Here is a 19,199-nt window from a genome sequence, read left to right as displayed (position 1 = left end):
TTTTATGCAAACCAAGTAGCATTAAATATTTAAGGATATATTTTTAGTAGTTTACTATTGACTTTTAAGCTAAGTTAATTCTAAGTGGATTTTATCTAAATTTACTTTAAAATTTTTCTAAGAACTATCAATTTTTACAAAGCCTGTCAAGCATTTTTCTCATAATATGATGCTAGAAACACAGTGACTAGATCACAAAATTTTCATAAAAAGAACAATTTTAGCTCTTTGAATTTTCAGGTTTTAAAAATGATTTAATTTTATTCGTTGCAGGTTGATTTTTTAAAAAAAAGTATTTGAGACATTGGAAAACACATGTTAATCAAAATTTAGCACACAATTTCAACATAAATCTAATACTAGTTTGTTGTAATTGATTCTGATAATGAGCCAACTGAGTTGAATCTTCAGAACAGTGGTCAATTTTCTCACATATTTGATGTTATTTCACTTAAAATATTGAGGAATTATAATCATTGTAACTATCATTATGTGGAATATTATAGTAGTTAATCAAGCTTTAATGTAAATTAAGTCACAATGCACAGGTATATGAATAAACTATAGACTTTTATATCTACTGTTAAAAGGATAAAACAAATTTTCTGTTCCATTTTCAGGAAGCAGACTCAGAGTTAACACAATGTGTCTAATTCTTTTTTGTTTACAATAACTAACATGATATAAGGGGTCATGTTTATTTCCTATTAAATTATGGTTTGTGGTTATCCAATAATGATATTATTTAACTCTTTTTTTAAAATGAAATTGTGTCTTTTAAATTTTGTGCATCAAAGGAAACCACCATACATTTGTTTGTTCAAGAAATGAAATAACTGCTGCTTAAAATATAAAACAGATGCAAGACACCTGCCTTGTACATGCAAGACACCTGCCTTGTACATGGCCAGCCTTGGTTGGAAACCCAGCACTGCTATGGTTCCTTGAATCCTACCAAGAATGATCTTTGAGCACAGAGCATGAAGGAAGCACTGAGCACTGGATGTGCCATCACTGAGTCTTCCTCCACCAAAAAGATAAAAGGAAAGAAAGTAAAAGGGAACACAATATATCGGAGCCAAGAAGACAAATGACAGATGGGTGATTTCCCATTCATGTCTTACAATGCTGACCACCAAGAATTACCCATAGTACCACCTGCCTCCTTCAGCAATTCTATGTATATTTCTAGTCGGTCCTAAACGAGGACTTCCCTGATTGTCCCTGGCAACACAGAAAGGGCTTAGTTATTGAAGTATCATTGATAGGATGCCCCTGCCCCATTTCTAAATTCTATACCAGTGTTTGGGATCGCCTCAACTAAAAGAAAACATACAAAACACACATGTGTACATACTGATTTTCTAAAGCAGAATTTGCTATCATTAGAGTCTTTAAAATACAGCAATGACATATGGAATCTTTAGGGTTTTGCAAAGGAAGTGAGCTCTTGATTTCTAAAGCAGTTTGTGCTGAATTATTTATTCAAGGAGATAGGATTTCCGTAGTTGAATGCCCTTGGATTCCAGCTACACATCCCACACCACCTCCCTCAATTCTCCATACCCTGCCACCATGTATCTAAGCAATTATCATCTTATAATTGAAGAGAGACAGCCTCCATCTGCATAGGGACCCATTTGATAACTAATGAAAAGAAAGAATAGTCTCCCCAGAACACTCCATAGGCAAATACAGTGTAAATTCAATTCAAGGGGTCTGTGGGCTTCTCAAGTGCACACAGAGAGCATATATTTAATCACTGAACTGTCCCCTAGTGACCATAAAATAAACCAGACGGCAGCTAACCCTGGGCCAGATAATCACCAGATACAGTAGAAAATGACAAGCCAGAAGAAGAACTCTACCCAGGATTACACTGAACCCGGCAAAGTCTGATTTCCCTCCTTTCTTTCCCATCTGCCATGACCTCATCTTTCCCTCCTATGAATTCCTGTGGCTTATTCTTAGGCATGTTGTATTTCATTTTCAGTTTAGTCTTGTTTACAGACAGGATATGTGCACAATCTCTTCACAATCCATCACTGTGCCATTGGCATATTGGTCTCTCATTCCAATCCCTAATCTAAAGCCGTTTTGATTTCCTGTTTCCAGAAACTCCTGCCACACTTTTCCCATTATGAGTTTGGAGCTCTGTTTTAAAGTAAATGAAGGGCTGCATTCTTTGTCTCAAGCAAAGATGCTTACTCGCCCACCTTTCGGGTGATTCCTACTTCCCCTAAGCTCTTTTTGATTTCAAATATTAGTAACTATGGGGCTTACTCTACCACACACCTTTATAAGCTTCTGGAAGTATCATTTCTGCTAATATCTCTGGAATTTATGAACAAAACCTGCATGGATTAGTGTGCACCATTAAAACAGGTGTCTTTGATATATAGAATTCTCTTATGAGACAACAGAAATATGTATAAATAACTGTTAGGCTGTGACATGACTACGAATAAATATTTTTTACTATAGGTACAAAACTTTATTGTCTAATTCTACTTCATGCTGAGCTAAAAATCAATAGCCATAATAAAGACACTTACAATGATGTCTTCTATGAGAAAATACAATTTAAGTTACTGTTTATATCATTGAAATTGATTTTTTAAATGTGTATTTCTCTATAGCAAACTCAAGCCAAGTATCCCTAACAATATCCTATCTTAAAATATTTTTAAAATTAATCTAACACATCTGCATTTCTGCTGGCTATATTTTTCCACTCAGTGCAAATATTACTTATTGGCTTATTTTTTTAATACAGCATAAGAGTCACAGTCAAATGTAGACTAATTATAGATTATGTAATTATATCCAAAGAACTCTTTCTCAATGACATTTATTAGAAGTATTGAAGACTGCTAGTACTGGTTGTGAAACCTTTGAGTCTAGATATTTTGACATCAACTTTCACCCATTCTAGTAGATCCCTGATAATCAATATGTCAGCCTAGCATTCCTAGCATTCCTTACTTTAATATGTTTGGAATCCACTAAAATTATATTATTTTAAATCCTATAAAGCAATAATATAAATATTATACAGTGAATAACTTGTTTTTAATAGCCATAAAATGTTCCTTTGAAGCGTTGGATACATTTTTATCTCCTATTTTGCTCTTAGCCTAAAGTTAGGATTGCATGATTATACTGTGTTGACTCTTTTCTCTATTAATTTTACAGTGGCCAGTGACCAAATATGCTTATACATAGAGCTAAACTGACAGGGAATATATGTTGGGAAATATATAATTTTGGAATTATGGAAACTCAGAAACTCTCTATCTCACTCTCTCCCTAATTTTTTCTTTCAAAAATAAAAGTACTTTTGCACTATAAGTTATTATAAAGACACTTTAGTATAAACATAGACAAAAGATTTTAGTATCACATGTAATGGATCCACTAATTTATCTTAAATTTTAGAAACATAAGCAAATATTAGTGTCTTTTTATATTTAGTCAGGGAACTATTCTTTATGTCAGAAGTTCTGAAAGAGTTTTACATCATTGATTACTTTGAGTGTAAAACTTTCCTTCTCTGGAAAATGTTTTTAAATTCTTAATATAAAATGTACAAAGTAAATAAATGTTATGAAAATAAATTCTTATAATAATAGTTTTCTTGAGAGAGTCCTGGGATAAACTTACCAAGTCAAGTGCAATTCAATGCAAGTAGACTTGAACAAGCACTTGGAAATATAATAAGCTAATACCCAATCTTCAATTTTAAAATCATTTCAAAGAATACATAACTTCATCAGAAGTATACTGTATATATATACATACATATTCTTCCAACACTTTCATATATATATATATACATCAAGTATTATGTCACTCAAAGTAAAAAAGGAAATGCTAAAATACTTTTAAAACTATTTTTTTTAAATTAGTGAAACAAACAAACACATGAAAATTTGTCTGAGATTTATGGAAAATAAAGCTATGGCACCATCTTAGAGGGAACTCACTCCTACATACCTTTATGGCAGTGGATGCAATTTGAATGTGGTGAAGTCTCCGAAGGGTACTGTCCCTGTCAATGAAATACGAAGCAGCTAGTTGATGGAGCGTTTCCAGAGAGACAGAAGAGCTATTGGTGGTGGGATCACTTCCTTCTGATCGTTTGCTCAACTTCCGCTTGTCCACAAAAATTGTGAGTGACTCCTCTCCTGCATTAATACAATTGTTAAAAATTCAATTTAATTTAAAAATTATTTTATTTGATTTAATTTTACTTAAAAATTTTCAGTTGCCTGTGAGTGATGAACCACCAATCATAGATATACTGAAATTAAAGTGACAAGTTGTAATAAAAGATGTATGAATTTTCTTTTTATTGTTCTTAAATATTTCCAAAGTCCTGAAAAATAACTCAGATAATGATAGCTCCAAATGCCTATATAGTAAATGCTGAACAGAAAGATTATGTGAAAGCATGATTCTAGAGAATTTTTTACATAGTTTATCTGCTCTAACATTCATGAATCCTCAGATAATAATAAAATAAGAATGTTAGCAAAAATGAAATTGCATGGGGAACATAATGAAAATTTGTATTTTCTTAGACATATTTACTATACATTGGCATAGGATATGGCAACATGATCAAATGTATTACTAACAGAATTTTTCCATTATGTTTTCAATGATACATGTATCTTTAAAATCATAACATATATATACATTCAGCTCAGAGATTTCCTTGATATGACATATTAAAATACTGTGCTAATAAACTTTGTGGAAGTCACCAACCTCTATGGAATTCTTAGGCACCAACAACGGATTCCCCATAGCAAAATTTAAAGTAGATTACAATTTAGTTGCAATTTCCAATGTTCACACATTGGCAAAATACATCAATGTTTAAGTTTAAGAATTTGCATCATCATGCTTCCATATTCTTGGATAGTCATTTAACACATAATTGTCAAAATTGATTTCTGTTCTTTCTCTCAGGAGCCCATCTGTTCGGGTGGCATTATGCCCGCTTACAAAGTGACAAGCCAGTTTTATGAACTACCAAGTTATATTTTCTAGTAGAATAATATTTTCCTCTCTTCCGAGTTAAAAGCAAACAAACAGGTGACAATTCCATCTGAAGCAATCCCTCTTTCTTCTCTGCAAGAGACCAGCTTAAGGAATGGCAGAAAAATAGTCATCAACAAATATTATTCCTGAAATGCACATCTTAAGTTTATACTTAGACTTCCACATGGATACTAAAGATTAAGTTGACTAGTTCTAAAAATTGAAGTGAAAAATAAAATTCTCAAAAATATCAATGAGTAAGTCAAACTTCAACAGCATCTGGCTGGCCCCATGTAGATGACAGTTTTCAGCTGGGGACATGTGAAAACAGAAAGAGAACATATAAAACATCTTTATAATTATACACCAAAGAAAATACATTACAACAATTATTTACTCCCAGAGGACATGGACTAACATGGAGCTTTAGGTGAATGCATCACAAATAGGCCAATATAATCAATGTGAATGTACCTATACAAGAACAAATCCTGTACAGGAGTAAAGAGAAAAAATGAACAATGATTATCTAAGAACTCAATTATGAAAATTATGACATATAATGGTGGAGAATATTTTCATCATCTAAAAATATTCTAACAGGAAAGAGAAAGCTCTTTTGGATGGGAGGTTTTGAGAGGTGGTTAAGAATGATGGTTGGACTAGCTTATTTCTAAAAAGAGCTACCGGGAGAATTTCTTCACCTTGGAATAGGCAAGAAGGCTGCCACTAGGAGGACCTCACTAATCTTCTAACTTCCGCAGCTATGAGAAATAAATTTCTGTCGTTAGTACGTTGCCCAGTCTGTGAGTTTGATTATAGCAGCTAGAAATCTGACAGAGAGACAGCCAGAACCTGTCTTACTGAGCAAAGTAAAAAAGAAAATGACAAAGATCTATTGGTAAACTGAAAAAAAAGTAGACTCAAGGCTCCAAATCTTTCTATCAAATATTGCAGAATCTGAGCCAGCAATTATTAAATGAAAAAAAAAGTTATTTATCATGCTAAAGACTGAAACTTTCCAAGTTTGCTTAAATGGCAATGCTATAGCTCTGCTTTGCAGAAAACACAGGAGCAATATAGTAAAATATAAATACAACGCTAAGGTAAAAGAAAATGACAGAGGTTCATAAAACCAATAGGGACTCACTGGATTTAAACATTTTGATGAGGACTGGAGCAATAGACAACACAGGAAGATCTTAGAGCTTTTTATCTTGCATTCAAAAAAAGACATTATTTCCACAATTATACACATCTTTAACCAAATTGCCCATAATTGCAAATATCTGATAATATTTTTGACAAAGACCTTCTACCTGACCAAACTACATATAGGCTTTTCCACTTCTTTCCTGATGAGTCCCTTATGGAAGGATTTTCATTAATTACCTATTTCCAGCAAGATTTCTTTCAAGTCACTTTAGCCACTCTGACTCTGAATGTTCTTAATGCCTGAACAAATTACTTAGCCCCATCATATTTCTGGTGATGTCTGTTCATCTTTTTCTACCTTTCCCAGGAATATGTTAAGTTCAATTTTCTACCTTGCATTCACAGACCTGTTATCACACTGCTAATTGACGATAAATCATTTCTCACTTTTATTTATAGCATGGAGTTCAATTTCATTCTCTTAGAGTAAAATTTTATTACAGTAGTTCCTCTGAGTAAGCCCACCTTAACCTCAGGCACAGCTCTCTTTGCTCAGACCTTACTCCCAGCTCTGTGCTCAGGGATCATTTTTGCAAGGCTAGGATGCAGAGTCAGAATTTGGACTGAATGCAAAACAATTTGTTGGGCATAATACAATAACACTGTAATTGATGAAAAAATTTAAAAGCATTCAAAAATCTTTTTTTTCCATATTTTGTTGCACCTTTTCTCATAAGAGAGTACTTATACAAGTACTTGGGAGTACTCTAAAATATTTTGGATGCTATAGTTTTTGGATCATGTGAATCACAAATAATTGGTACCATAGTTTGACTTGTCTTTAAAATGTCTTTGATTGTTTGGAATTCATACTTAAAAATTGTTAAACTTTATGGTTTTTAGGACTTTGTTTTGTTGTGGTTTGGTTTGTTTTTGGGGGCCAGTTGGTAGTATTCAGGGCCCGCTCCTGACTCTGTGTTCAGGGTCACTATTGGTGTGGCTTAGGGTGCTAGAGATCAAACCTAGGTTGGCTGCATGCAAGGCAAGTGCCTAACCCACTGTAGTATAGCTCCAACCCCTGGCTTTCTGTATCTTTGTTTTCTGTGTCTTTGAGTTTTCTCCCTAAAAGTTATCTGTTCTGTGAACTAGAAATCTGACATAATAGTTTTATATTCTAAAGGGCTAAAAATTATTCTATTATTTTGTAGACTTATTCTTGCATTTGGGCTGGAGTGGTAGCACAGTGGGTAGGATGTTTGCCTTGCACGCGGCAGAGGTGGCCAGCCGGGGTTCGATTCCTCCGCCGCTCTCAGAGAGCTCAACAAGCTACCAAGAGTAACTCACCCACACAGCAAAGCCTGGCAAGCTACCTGTGACGTATTTAATATGCCAAACACAGTAACAACAAGTCTCACAAAGGAGACCTTACTGTGTTTGGCATATCGAATACATCAAGGGTAGCTTGCCAGGCTCTGCCGTGTGGGCGAGATACTCTTGGTAGCTTGCCGGGCTCTCCGAGAGGGGCGGAAGAATCGAACTCAAGTCGGCCATGTTGGCTGCTTGCAAGGCAGACGCCCTACCACTGTGCTATCCATCCATCATATCAATAAAAGAAAATATAAAACCATATGATCAGATCAATAGATACAGAGAAAGCATTTGACAAGATCCAGCACCCGTTTATGATGAAAACCCTTGCCAAAATGGGTATAGAGGGGACTTTCCTCAATATAGTTAAAGCTATATACCACAAGCCTACAGCAAGCATCATCCTCAATGGGGAAAAACTGAGAGCCTTCCCTCTAAGATCAGGGATGTGACAAGGATGCCCACTCTCTCCACTGCTGTTCAATATAATACTGGAAGTACTTGCAATAGCAGTTAGGCAAGAAAAATATATTAAGGGCATTCAGGTATTAAAGGAAGGAATGAAGTTCTCATTATTCACAGATGATATGATACTATACTTAGAGAACCCTAAAACCTCTATCAAGAAATTCCTAGAAACAATAGATTTGTATAGTAAAGTTGCAGGTTATAAAATCAATACCCAAAGTCCATGGCATTCCTAAACACAAATAGAGAGGGAGAAGAAAGCGAATTGAAAAAAAAACAATCCCGTTCACAATTGTGCCCCAGAAACTCAAGTACCTAGGCATCAGCTTAGCTAAGGAAGTAAAAGACTTGTACAAAGAAAATACAAAACACTACTTCAGAAAATAAAATAGGACACAAGGAAATGGAAAGATATCCCCTGCTCATGGATCGGGATAATTAACATTGTCAAAATGGCAATACTTTCCAAAGCATTGTAAAAATTCAATGCAATCCTCATATTGATAACAATGGCATTCTTCAAAGAACTGGAGCAAACACTTCTGAAATTCATGTGGAACAATAAGCCCCACAGAATAAGTAAAAAAAATTCTTGGGGAAAAGAAAATGGGAGGAATAAACCCACAAACATCTAACTCTACTACAATCATTTAATCACTTAATCCCCATTATTCATTGATTCAATTGAGCAGGTGCCAGTAACGTCTCCATTCATCCTGGTTGCATGCTAGCGTAGCCCAGTGGTATCTGTTCGTTCTAGGAACATGCAGAGCCTCAAACCAATCATTCAGGGTCTTGACGAAGAAGTCTGACCATCTTGTAGGGGGGAGTCCATGTGATCTTTTGATGTCCCATGGAATCCAATCAGTAATGACTCTAGTCCAGCGGTTGTCTGTAAACCTCATTATGTGTCCAGCCCATCTGATTTTTGATGTCTTAGCAAATGAGACAGCATCCCTGATTCTTGAGCGTTGACGAAGATCAGAACTCCGGATTCTATCTCTCATTTGAGTGAATCGTGATATTCCAAGCATAGCTCTTTCGATTCCTCTTTGAGAGACCCGAATAGCGTTCTCATCCTGTTTTCGTAGGTTTCCGGTCTCTGAGGCATATGTTAATGCAGGAAGAACAGTGGAATCAAAGAGATGTGCTCGTAGCTGGAGGTTCTTTGTCCTTTTAGTTATTTCTTCAACGTTCTTGAACGCATTCCAAGCCGCTCTCTTCCTCCTGTGTAACTCAGGTGCCAGGTCATTCATCATGTTGTTTTCTCGACCTAGATACATATAACTGCTGCATTCGGAGATGGTGGTTCTGTTGAGAGCGAATGGAGTGTCAGGAACAAGGCTGTTTCTCATAAACATTGTCTTCGTAAGATTGAGCTGTAGTCTGACATTTTCCACATTCACGGTCAAAGTCGTTCAGTATTTGTGCCACTTGGCTGATGTTTTGTGTTATTAGAATGATGTCATCAGCAAAGCGGAGGTGGTGTAGTTGCCGACCATCTATCTTCACTCCCATGCTTTCCCATTCTAGTCATCAAATGATGTTCTCGAGGGTGGCACTGAAGAGTTTTGGTGAAATGGTATCACCCTGCCGAATCCCTCTCTTGATATGGATGATTACTTCTTTGTAGAATGGTGAGATCTTGGTAGTGAATCCGCAATAGAGCTCACAAAGGATCCTGATGTATTGAGTTTGTACGCCCTGATTGGCTAGGGCTTCCATAACCGCTTCCGTCTCAACAGAATCAAAGGCCTTCTTTAAATCAATGAACGTTAGACAGAGTGGCATCTTGAACTCCCGAGATACCTCAATGAGCTTAGTAATCGTGTGGATATGGTCGATGGTACTGAATCCTTTTCGGAATCCGGCTTGTTCACATGGTTGTCCTTCATCTAGTGTTCTGCTAATCCTATTCAGGATGACTCGAGTGAACAGTTTGTAGACGACAGACAATAGGCAGATTGGGCGATAGTTGCCAATGTCGTGGATGTTTCCCTTCTTGTATAGCAGTATAGTCCTGCTGGTTTTCCATTGGGATGGAACCTTGCATTCAAGACAGGTAGCGTGTGAAGAGCCGAGCCAATGTATTGATGAGTACTGATGGTAAGTTCTTCAGGTGTTCAGGTCTGATCTTGTCTGGGCAGGTGCTCTTTGTTTCTTTACCGACGAGATGGCATGATGGATTTTGGAATGGAGAACATTGGGAACGACATATACATCATGTGGTATGTGGTATGTGGGCAAGTGGACGTGGTTATTAAAGAGATCTGAGAAGTCATGAATAATCTTCTCCATTGCCCTTCTGGAAGATGTGATAGATCCATCATGATGTCGGAGGGCAGTCATCTTGGTTTTGCAGTTGTTGAAGGACAGGCGGGCATTAAGAATGCTTTTCCCAGCTTCTGCCACATCTACCAGTACTGCTGCTCTCCTGCTTTTGAGGTCATCCTTGATGGCTTCTCTGCACTGTTTTGCCTGTTCGGATGTTCGCTTGTGGTTGCCTGAGGCATGTGCCAAGCCACGTTGGCGAATAAGTTCAAGAGTGTTCGAAGAAAGCCGTTTTTTTGTGGTTATCTCTCTCTTGGCATTCCTCGCACAATCATGGAGGTGCTGAATCATTCGATCATATTCCTCATCAATGTTGTCAATGACAGCATCTTCCCATGTTGCCCCAACAGAGCCAAAGAGCTACCCGTTGGTGGTCGTTCTGGGAGTCCTCTTCTTAAACCTTGCATTCTTTTCTCCTCGTTCTGTGAGGTAGAATTTTGCACGAAGAAGACGGTGGTCTGATCCCGTTTGGAATTTTGGGACAACAGCAACATCAGTTAGGCAAAACCACCGATTGAATATGATGTGGTCTATTTCATTGCGGAACCGTCCATCGGGAGACTCCCATGTCCAACAATTCAGCCTTTTGGAATTGTGAGTTACCATGGAAGGTTTTGGTTGACATGATGAACTCAGACAGTCTGTCACCCTGTTCGTTCCATTCTAGGCCATGGGTCCCGATGTGGAGTTCATCGACTGATCTTCTTGGTCCTATCTTGGCATTAAAATCACCAACAATGATCTTTTAGAAGGTGTGATTTTCTTTATAGAACTTCTCCAGCTCCATGTAGAACTTCTTAGTTTCTCTTTCAACATAACAGGATGTTGGTGCACAGACAACAAAGATAGAAACTGCCGGTAGTGAGCCACATCTATTCAAGTGTAATCGTCCGATTCGGGTTGTTAGGCATTCGAATAAATCAATGCTCTTGGCTACGTTTGTGTTGGCAAGGATACCGACACCACCGACGCCTCTTTTATCACATGTTCCAAGGAACAGTTCTTCTCCAGTGTCGAAAACGGCATGATGTGATTGATGTCTTCTCGTTTTGGTCAGACCAATGATGTCGTACTTGATCTTTCGTGCTTGTACTATAAGGTCTTCAATAGATGCAGCAGATGCCATCGTACGAGCATTAAAAGTACAGACAATCATTTTTGTTTTTCTTCGTTTTGGTAGCCTATTTCTGCCTTGGTATTTTATCAGCCTTTCCTTTCATATCCTTCTCGACTCTGCCATATACAGGGTTAGGGGAATGATATCCATTTATTACTGGATTTGGCATATCAATTTGGTCTATTTGGCATAGACCACGGATAGCTTGCCAGGCTCTGCCATGCAGGTGGGATATTTAAAGGTACCCTGAAAACTTAGAGAAAAGTAAATAAATAGTCGCGCGGCCGCATTCCCAGGAGCTTGCTGTGATAATCTCTGGATCCTGGTCGTTGTTGGGGTTACACGGTTAAACTCTACTACAAAGCAGTAATAATTAAAAAAACCTGGTACTGTAATAAAGACAGAGCTGCAGACCAATGGGACAGGTTGCATATACTGACATCTTCCCCCAAACATATTATCATCTAATTTGATTTGATAAGGGAGCAAGAAATGTGAAGTGGAAAAAGGAAAGCCTTTTTAACAAATAGTTCTGGCATAACTGGACAACTACATGCAAAAAAATGGGCTCAGACATCTGCCTAACACTATGTACAAAAGTAAGGTAAAAATAGATTAAAGACCTCAACATCAGACCGGAATCCATAAGGTATATTGAAGACAAGGTTGGCAAAACCCTCCACGACATAGAAGCTAACGGTATCTTCAAAGATTTCATGCCACTGGCCAAGCAAGTGAAAACATAGATTAAGAAGCTTATGCACCTCAAAAGAAACAGTGACCAAAATACAAAGACAGTTCTACAGAATGGGAAAGGATAGTCACCCAGTACCCATCCGATAAGGAGTTGATATCAAAGTACTGGTAGAACTCCACAAGAAAACATCCAACCCCATCAAAAAAATGGGCAGACAAAATGAACAGAAATTTTCTCAAAGAAGAAATCCGAACGCATAAAAGCACATGAGGAAATGATGTACAACACGAATCAGCAGGGAAATGCAGATCAAAACAACAATGAGATATCTCACACCACAGAGACTGGCCCACATCCAAAAGAACAAAAGCAATCGGTGATGGCACAAATGTGGCAAGAAAGGGACCCTCTTTCATTGTTGGTGGGACTGCTGACAGGTTCAAGCCTTTTGGAAAACAGTATGAACAATTCTCAAAAAATTAGAAATCGAGCTCCCATTTAACCCAGCAATATCACTCCTGGGATTATACTGGGATTATATCCCGGAGAGGCAAAAAGGTACAGTTGAAATGGCATCTGCCCTTCTATGTTCATTGCTGCTGTTCTCAATAGCCAAAATCTGGAATAAACCTGAGGACCCAAGAACAGATGACTGGTTAAAGAAACCTTGGTACATCTACACAATGGAGCACTATGCAGCTGTTAGAAAAGATGAAATCATGAAATTTACAGACAAGTGGTACTACATGGAAAGTATCATGCTAAATGAAATGAGTCAGAAAATGCTGGACAGACATAGAAAGATTGCATTTATCTGGGGATTATAAAGTAACAAAAGAGGAGACTAACACCCAAGAATAGCAGAGATAAGTACTAGGCAGTTCACTCCATTGCTTGGAGGCCAGCCACACAAGCTAGGGGAAAAGCTGGCTCAGAGAGAAAAGGGAGCACCAAGTAAAGAGTGTTGGGAGGATCATCCCAGGATGGGAGATGCTTGCTGAAAGTAGACTATAGATCAAACATAATTGCCATTCAATGCCTCTTTTGCAAACCACAGCACCCAAAAGGAGAGAGAGAACAAAAGGGAATGCCCTGACACAGAGGCAGGGTGGGATGGGGGAGATGGGGTGTTCAGAGGTATACTGAGATCATTGGTGGTGGAGAATGGGCACTGGTGGAGGGACGGATACTTGATCATTGTATAACTGAAAACCAAGCACAAAAATGTGTAAGTCTACAACTGTGTCTCATGGTGTTTCACTAATAAAAAGTAAAATAAAAAAAGAGAGTTGTAATGATGCCAAGAAAATAAACCAATAAATACGGTGACACCTGTTTTATAACACAAAACAATTACTAATTTATTCTACTGAAATATTTAAATAATATCAAATTGAAAAATATATTGCAATGTGTATAAAATAAAAAATGTTTGAAGAAATTATGAAATTAAAAAATACTTTGATAAATAGTATAAAGTATCCCCTGTTTCAACACGAATAGCAAGAATAGCAGAGATAAGTACTAGGCAGTTCAACACGAATATTAAAAATATAAATATAAATTTTCCTACACTTAGTCTATAATTTAATGCAGTCTGATTCAAAATAAAACTTGCCCTTTTTATTTCCTATAAGTCAATGTAAATTTTATATGAAAAAATAGACACAATACTTTTTCCAAAAAAGTTAGAATGCATCTTTTCATACAAAAACATAGATCAAAAAGTCTGTACAACCAGTGAAGTATTGATGTGAGAATATGCAACATAACAGCAAAATTATTTTAAAAAATATAAGTGTATTGAGAAATTAATTAATATAATTAATATAAATATTAATTCAATGGATAGATGAATTCTTTAATAAGGTGCATTGTGTCAGAATGGCTATTTGCAAAATTAAGAATGTGATTGTGTATGTGGAGACATTCCAAAATTTTATAAGTATCTTAAAGAATACGCACAGCAGAGTCTGGCAAACTCCCCGTGGTGTACCCAATATGCCAAATACCAGTAACAATGATGGGTCTCATTATCCGAAAGAGCCTTGAATATGGCACTTTCTTAAAAATCTCAGGGCTAGGATGAAGGAGACGTTACTGGGGCCTGCTCAAGGCAATCAACGAATAACAGGATGGTCGTGATCTTAAAGAAATGAAACCCTTCACATACTAGAAAAAGGAACATGAAAAAATTGTTGTGGGAAAAGCATTTTTATGATGAAAATTTCAGGAGCTATAAAAGACTGATCAATAATATGCTGAGTGAAGTCAGCCAAAAGGAAAGGAAAAATGCAGAATGATATTTCTCATATATATAACTGACAGACACACAGCAAGGTAGTAAATAAGGGCAGGAGACAGCACAATGACAGAAGTGTCATTGAAAGGCAGAGACATTGGGATCTTCAGAGGAGGGAAATGGGCACTCTAGTAGTTGGTGTGGTGTGGAGTTATGTACATGGAACCTTGTAGGCAAAAATATTGTAATCATATATCCTCAATAATAATTTTTATAAGGATTAATCAATTTGATCACATAATAATATTTGTTCTTATCCCAGGACATCAATCAAATTAAGTTTGCATTGGGAAGTCTATATCAATTGAAAAAGACCATCTCTAACATTCCATAAACTCCTAAACATGAAGGAAAAGGGAAGAAAGATTCAGGCAGAAAAAGAAAAACTATCTGGTCAAAATTTTTGAGAAAAAGAGTTTTATTTTTAAAAGACAAATATATATTTCAACAGAATCAATCTAACAACAGTAAGAGAAATGGAACTTTAAAATATTGATAAACTAAGATATATAGAGGACATTTCATCCACAAAAAGCTGAATACACATTCTTCTCAAGCGTACATAGAACATTCTCCAAGATAGACCACATGCTGAGCCACAAAACATGCCTCCATAAAATTAAGAAGATAGAGATTGTATCAACAATCTTCTCAGACCATAACGCGCTGAAATTAGAAGTATATCAAACACAAAAACAGAAAACTAAATCAAACACCTGGAAATTAAACAGTGCGCTATTGAACAACAAGTGGATTAGAAAGGAAATCAAAGAGGAAATCAAAAGATTCCTAGAAACGAATGAAAATGGAACACGAGTTACCAAAACTTATGGGACATAGCAAAAGCTGTGTTAAGAGGAAAGTTTATAGCTCTACAAGCATTCCTCAGGAAGGAGGAGCGAGCACACATAAGTAACCTAACCTCACAGCTTAAGAGCTTAGAGAAGGACCAAAAAAAGGAGCACAACCCGAACAGGAGAAAGGAAATAATAAAACTCAAAGCAAAGATTAACGAGATGGAAAACCAAAAAACAATCCGAAAGATCAATGAAACCAAGAGTTGGTTCTTCAAGAAAATTAATAAGATCGATAAGCCTCTAGCAAAACTCACAAAGAAAGGGAGAGAGAAAACCCTAATATACCGAATCAGAAATGAAAAGGGGGTCATTATAACAGAAACTACAGAAATTCAAAGGATCCTCAGGGAATACTTTGAGAAGATTATTGCCACGGAACATCAAAACCTTGAGGAAATGGATAAATTCCTAGACTCCTACAGACTCCCAAGGCTGAACCAAGAAGACCTGGAATACCTGAACAGACCTATCACCATCAAGGAAATTGAAATGGTAATAAAATGTCTCCCCAAGCACAAAAGTCCTGGGCCGGATGGATTCACTAGTGAATTCTTCCAAATCTTTAAAGAGAACTTACTCCCAATCCTCTTTAAGCTTTTCCACGAAATTGAAATATCAAAAACACTTCCGAACAGTTTCTACGAAGCAAATATCACACTGATACCAAAAGCAGACAGAGATACCAGAAAGAAAGAGAATTAGAGACCGATATCCCTGATGAACACAGATGCAAAGATCCTCAACAAACTACTAGCAAATAGAATCCAACTCCTCATCAAAAAGATCATACACCATGACCAAGTAGGATTCATCCCAGGGATGCAAGGATGGTTTAACGTTCGGAAATCAATCAACATAATCCATCATATCAACAAAAGAAAAGATAAAAAGCATATGATCATATCAATAGATGCAGAGAAAGCATTTGATAAGATCCAGCACCCCTTTATGATGAAAACCCTAGCCAAAATGGGTATAGAGGGGACCTTCCTCAACATAATTAAAGCCATCTACCACAAGCCTACAGCAAGCATCATCCTCAATGGGGAAAAACTGAGAGCCTTCCCTCTAAGATCAGGGACGAGACAGGGATGCCCACTCTCTCCACTGCTATTCAATATAGTACTGGAAGTACTTGCAATAGCGATTAGGCAAGAAAAAGATAATAAGGGCATTCAGGTAGGAAAGGAAGAAATCAAGCTCTCACTCTTCGCAGATGATATGATACTATACTTAGAGAAACCAATAACCTCCACAAAAAAATTCCTAGAAACAATAGACTTGTATAGTAAATTTGCAGGCTATAAAATCAATACCCAAAAGTCCATGGCTTTTCTATACACAAACAGAGAGAGAGAAGAAAGCAACATGAAAAAAACAATCCCGTTCACAATTTTGCCCCAGAAAATCACGTACCTAGGAATCAGTTTAACTAAGGATGTAAAGGATCTGTACAAAGAAAACTACAAAATGCTACTTCAGGAAATAAAAGAGGACATGAGGAAATGGAAAGATATCCCCTGCTCATGGGTCAGGAGACTTAACATTGTCAAAATGGCAATACTACCGAAAGCTGGAGTGATATCACAGCGGGTAGGGCGTCTGCCTTACAAGCGGCCAACATGGCCGACCCGAGTTCGATTCCTCCGCCCCTCTCGGAGAGCCTGGCAAGCTACCGAGAGTATTCGATATGCCAAACACAGTAACAACAAAGTCTCCAATGGAGACGTTACTGGGCCCGCTTGAGCAAATCGACGATCAACGGGAGGGCCTTTTACTTTACTGAAAGCATTGTATGAATTCAATGCAATCCCTATAAAGATACCCATGACATTCTTCAAAGAAATGGAGCAATCACTCCTGAAATTTATATGGAAAAATAAGCCCCCAGGAATAGCTAAAGCAATTCTTGGGACAAAGAAAATGGGAGGAATCAACCTCCCTAACTTCATACTTTACTACAAAGTTGTAATAATAAAAACAGCATGGTACTGGAACAAAGGCAGAACTGCAGACTAATGGAACAGGGTTGAATACACTGATATCTCCCCTCAATCATATGATCATCTAATCTTTGATAAAGGTGCAAGTAATGTGAATTGGAGTAAGGAAAGCCTCTTTATCAAATTGTGCTGGCATCACTGGACAACTACATGCAAAAAAATGGGTTCAGAACTCTGCCTAACACCATGTACAAAAGTAAGATCAAAATGGGTTAAAGACCACAACATCAGACCAGAAACCATAAGGTACATTGAAGACAAAGTTGGCAAAACCCTCCATGACATTGAAGCTAATGGTATCTTCAAAGATGCCATGCCACTGGCCGAGCAAGTGAAAACAGAGATAGATAAATGGGACTATCTTAAACTAAGAAGCTTCTGCACCTCCAAAGAAACAGTGACTAAAATACAAACACAGCCTACAGAATGGGAAAGGATATTCGCCAAATACACATCTGACAAGGGGTTGATATCCAGGATATACAAAATACTGGTTAAACTCCACAAGAAGAAAATATCCAATCCTATCCAAAAATGGAGCAATGAAATGAACAGAAACTTTCTCAAAGAAGAAATCCGAATGGCAAAAAAGCACATGAGAAAATGCTCTACATCATTAATCACCAGGGAGATGCAGATCAAAACCACAATGAGATACCATCTCACACCTCAGAGACTGGCCCACATTCAAAAGAACAAAAGCAACCGATGCTGGCATGGATGTGGCGATAAAGGGACACTCTTTCACTGCTGGTGGGAATGTCGACTGGTTCAGCCTTTCTGGAAAACAGTATGGACGATTCTCAAAAAATTCGAAATTGAGCTTCCATTTGACCCAGCATTACCACTCCTAGGAATATATCCCAGAGAGGCAAAAATATATAGTCGAAATGACATCTGCACTTTTTTGTTCATTGCAGCACTCTTTACAATAGCCAGAAACTGGAAGAAACTTGAATGCCCAAGAACAGATGACTGGTTAAAGAAACTTTGGTACAACTACACAATGGAGTACTTTGTAGCTGTTAGAAAAGATGAAGTCATGAAATTTACATACAAGTGGTACAACATGGAAAATATCATGCTAAGCGAAATGAGTCAGAAAGAGAGGGATAGACATAGAAAGATTGCATTCATCTGGGGGACATAAAGTAACAAAATATGAGATTAATACCCAAGAATAGCTGAGATCAGCACCAGGAGGATTACTCCATAGCTTAGTGGCCAGTCGGGCGTTCTAGAGGAAAGGGCAGCTCAGATAGAGAAGGGAGCACAAAATAAAGGGTGTTTGGAGGATCCTCCCAGTAGGGGAGATGCATGTCGAAAGTGGACTATGGACTGAACATCTTTGCCACTCAATGCCTCTTTTTTTGAGACCACAACACCCAAAAGGAGAGAGAGAACACAGGGGATTTCCCTGCCACAGAGGCAAGGGGGGATGTGGGGATGGCGGTGGGGGGGATAATATCCATGGTGGTGGAAAATGGGCACTGGTGGAGCGATGGGTATCTGATCATTGCATAATCAAACCCAAGCACAAAAAATTGTAAATCTACAACTGTACCTCATGGTGTTTCACTAATAAAAGGGCTGGAGCGATAGCACAGCGGTAGGGCGTTCGCCTTACAAGCGGCCAACATGGCCGACCCGAGTTCGATTCCTCCGCCCCTCTCGGAGAGCCCGGCAAGCTACCGAGAGTATTTGATATGCCAGACACAGTAACAACAAAGTCTCCAATGGAGACGTTACTGGGCCCGCTTGAGCAAATCGACGATCAACGGGAGGGCCTTTACCTAATAAAAAAAAATTAAAAAAAAAAAAGAAACAGGTATATCTACACAATGGAGTACTA

At 37.6% G+C, this 19,199-nt stretch overlaps 1 protein-coding gene across 2 annotated transcripts in view; it reads right to left on the bottom strand.

Annotated features, from left to right (window-relative positions):
- BRINP3 (BMP/retinoic acid inducible neural specific 3) overlaps window positions 1–19,199 on the bottom strand; it is a 444,317-nt gene that overhangs the window by 216,225 nt on the left and 208,893 nt on the right. For both annotated transcript variants that reach the window (XM_056110519.1, XM_056110520.1), the window contains exon 4: window positions 3,997–4,187. In XM_056110519.1, coding sequence (XP_055966494.1) covers window positions 3,997–4,187 — 191 coding nt within the window. The remainder of the gene's footprint in view (window positions 1–3,996; window positions 4,188–19,199) is intronic.

This window comes from Sorex fumeus, unplaced genomic scaffold (genome assembly GCF_029834395.1).
Source record: "Sorex fumeus unplaced genomic scaffold, SorFum_2.1 ptg000010l, whole genome shotgun sequence".
Taxonomy (NCBI): Eukaryota; Metazoa; Chordata; class Mammalia; order Eulipotyphla; family Soricidae; genus Sorex; species Sorex fumeus.
The sequence above is the reverse complement of the archived record's forward strand: the minus strand, read 5'-3'. Positions and strand labels throughout refer to the sequence as shown.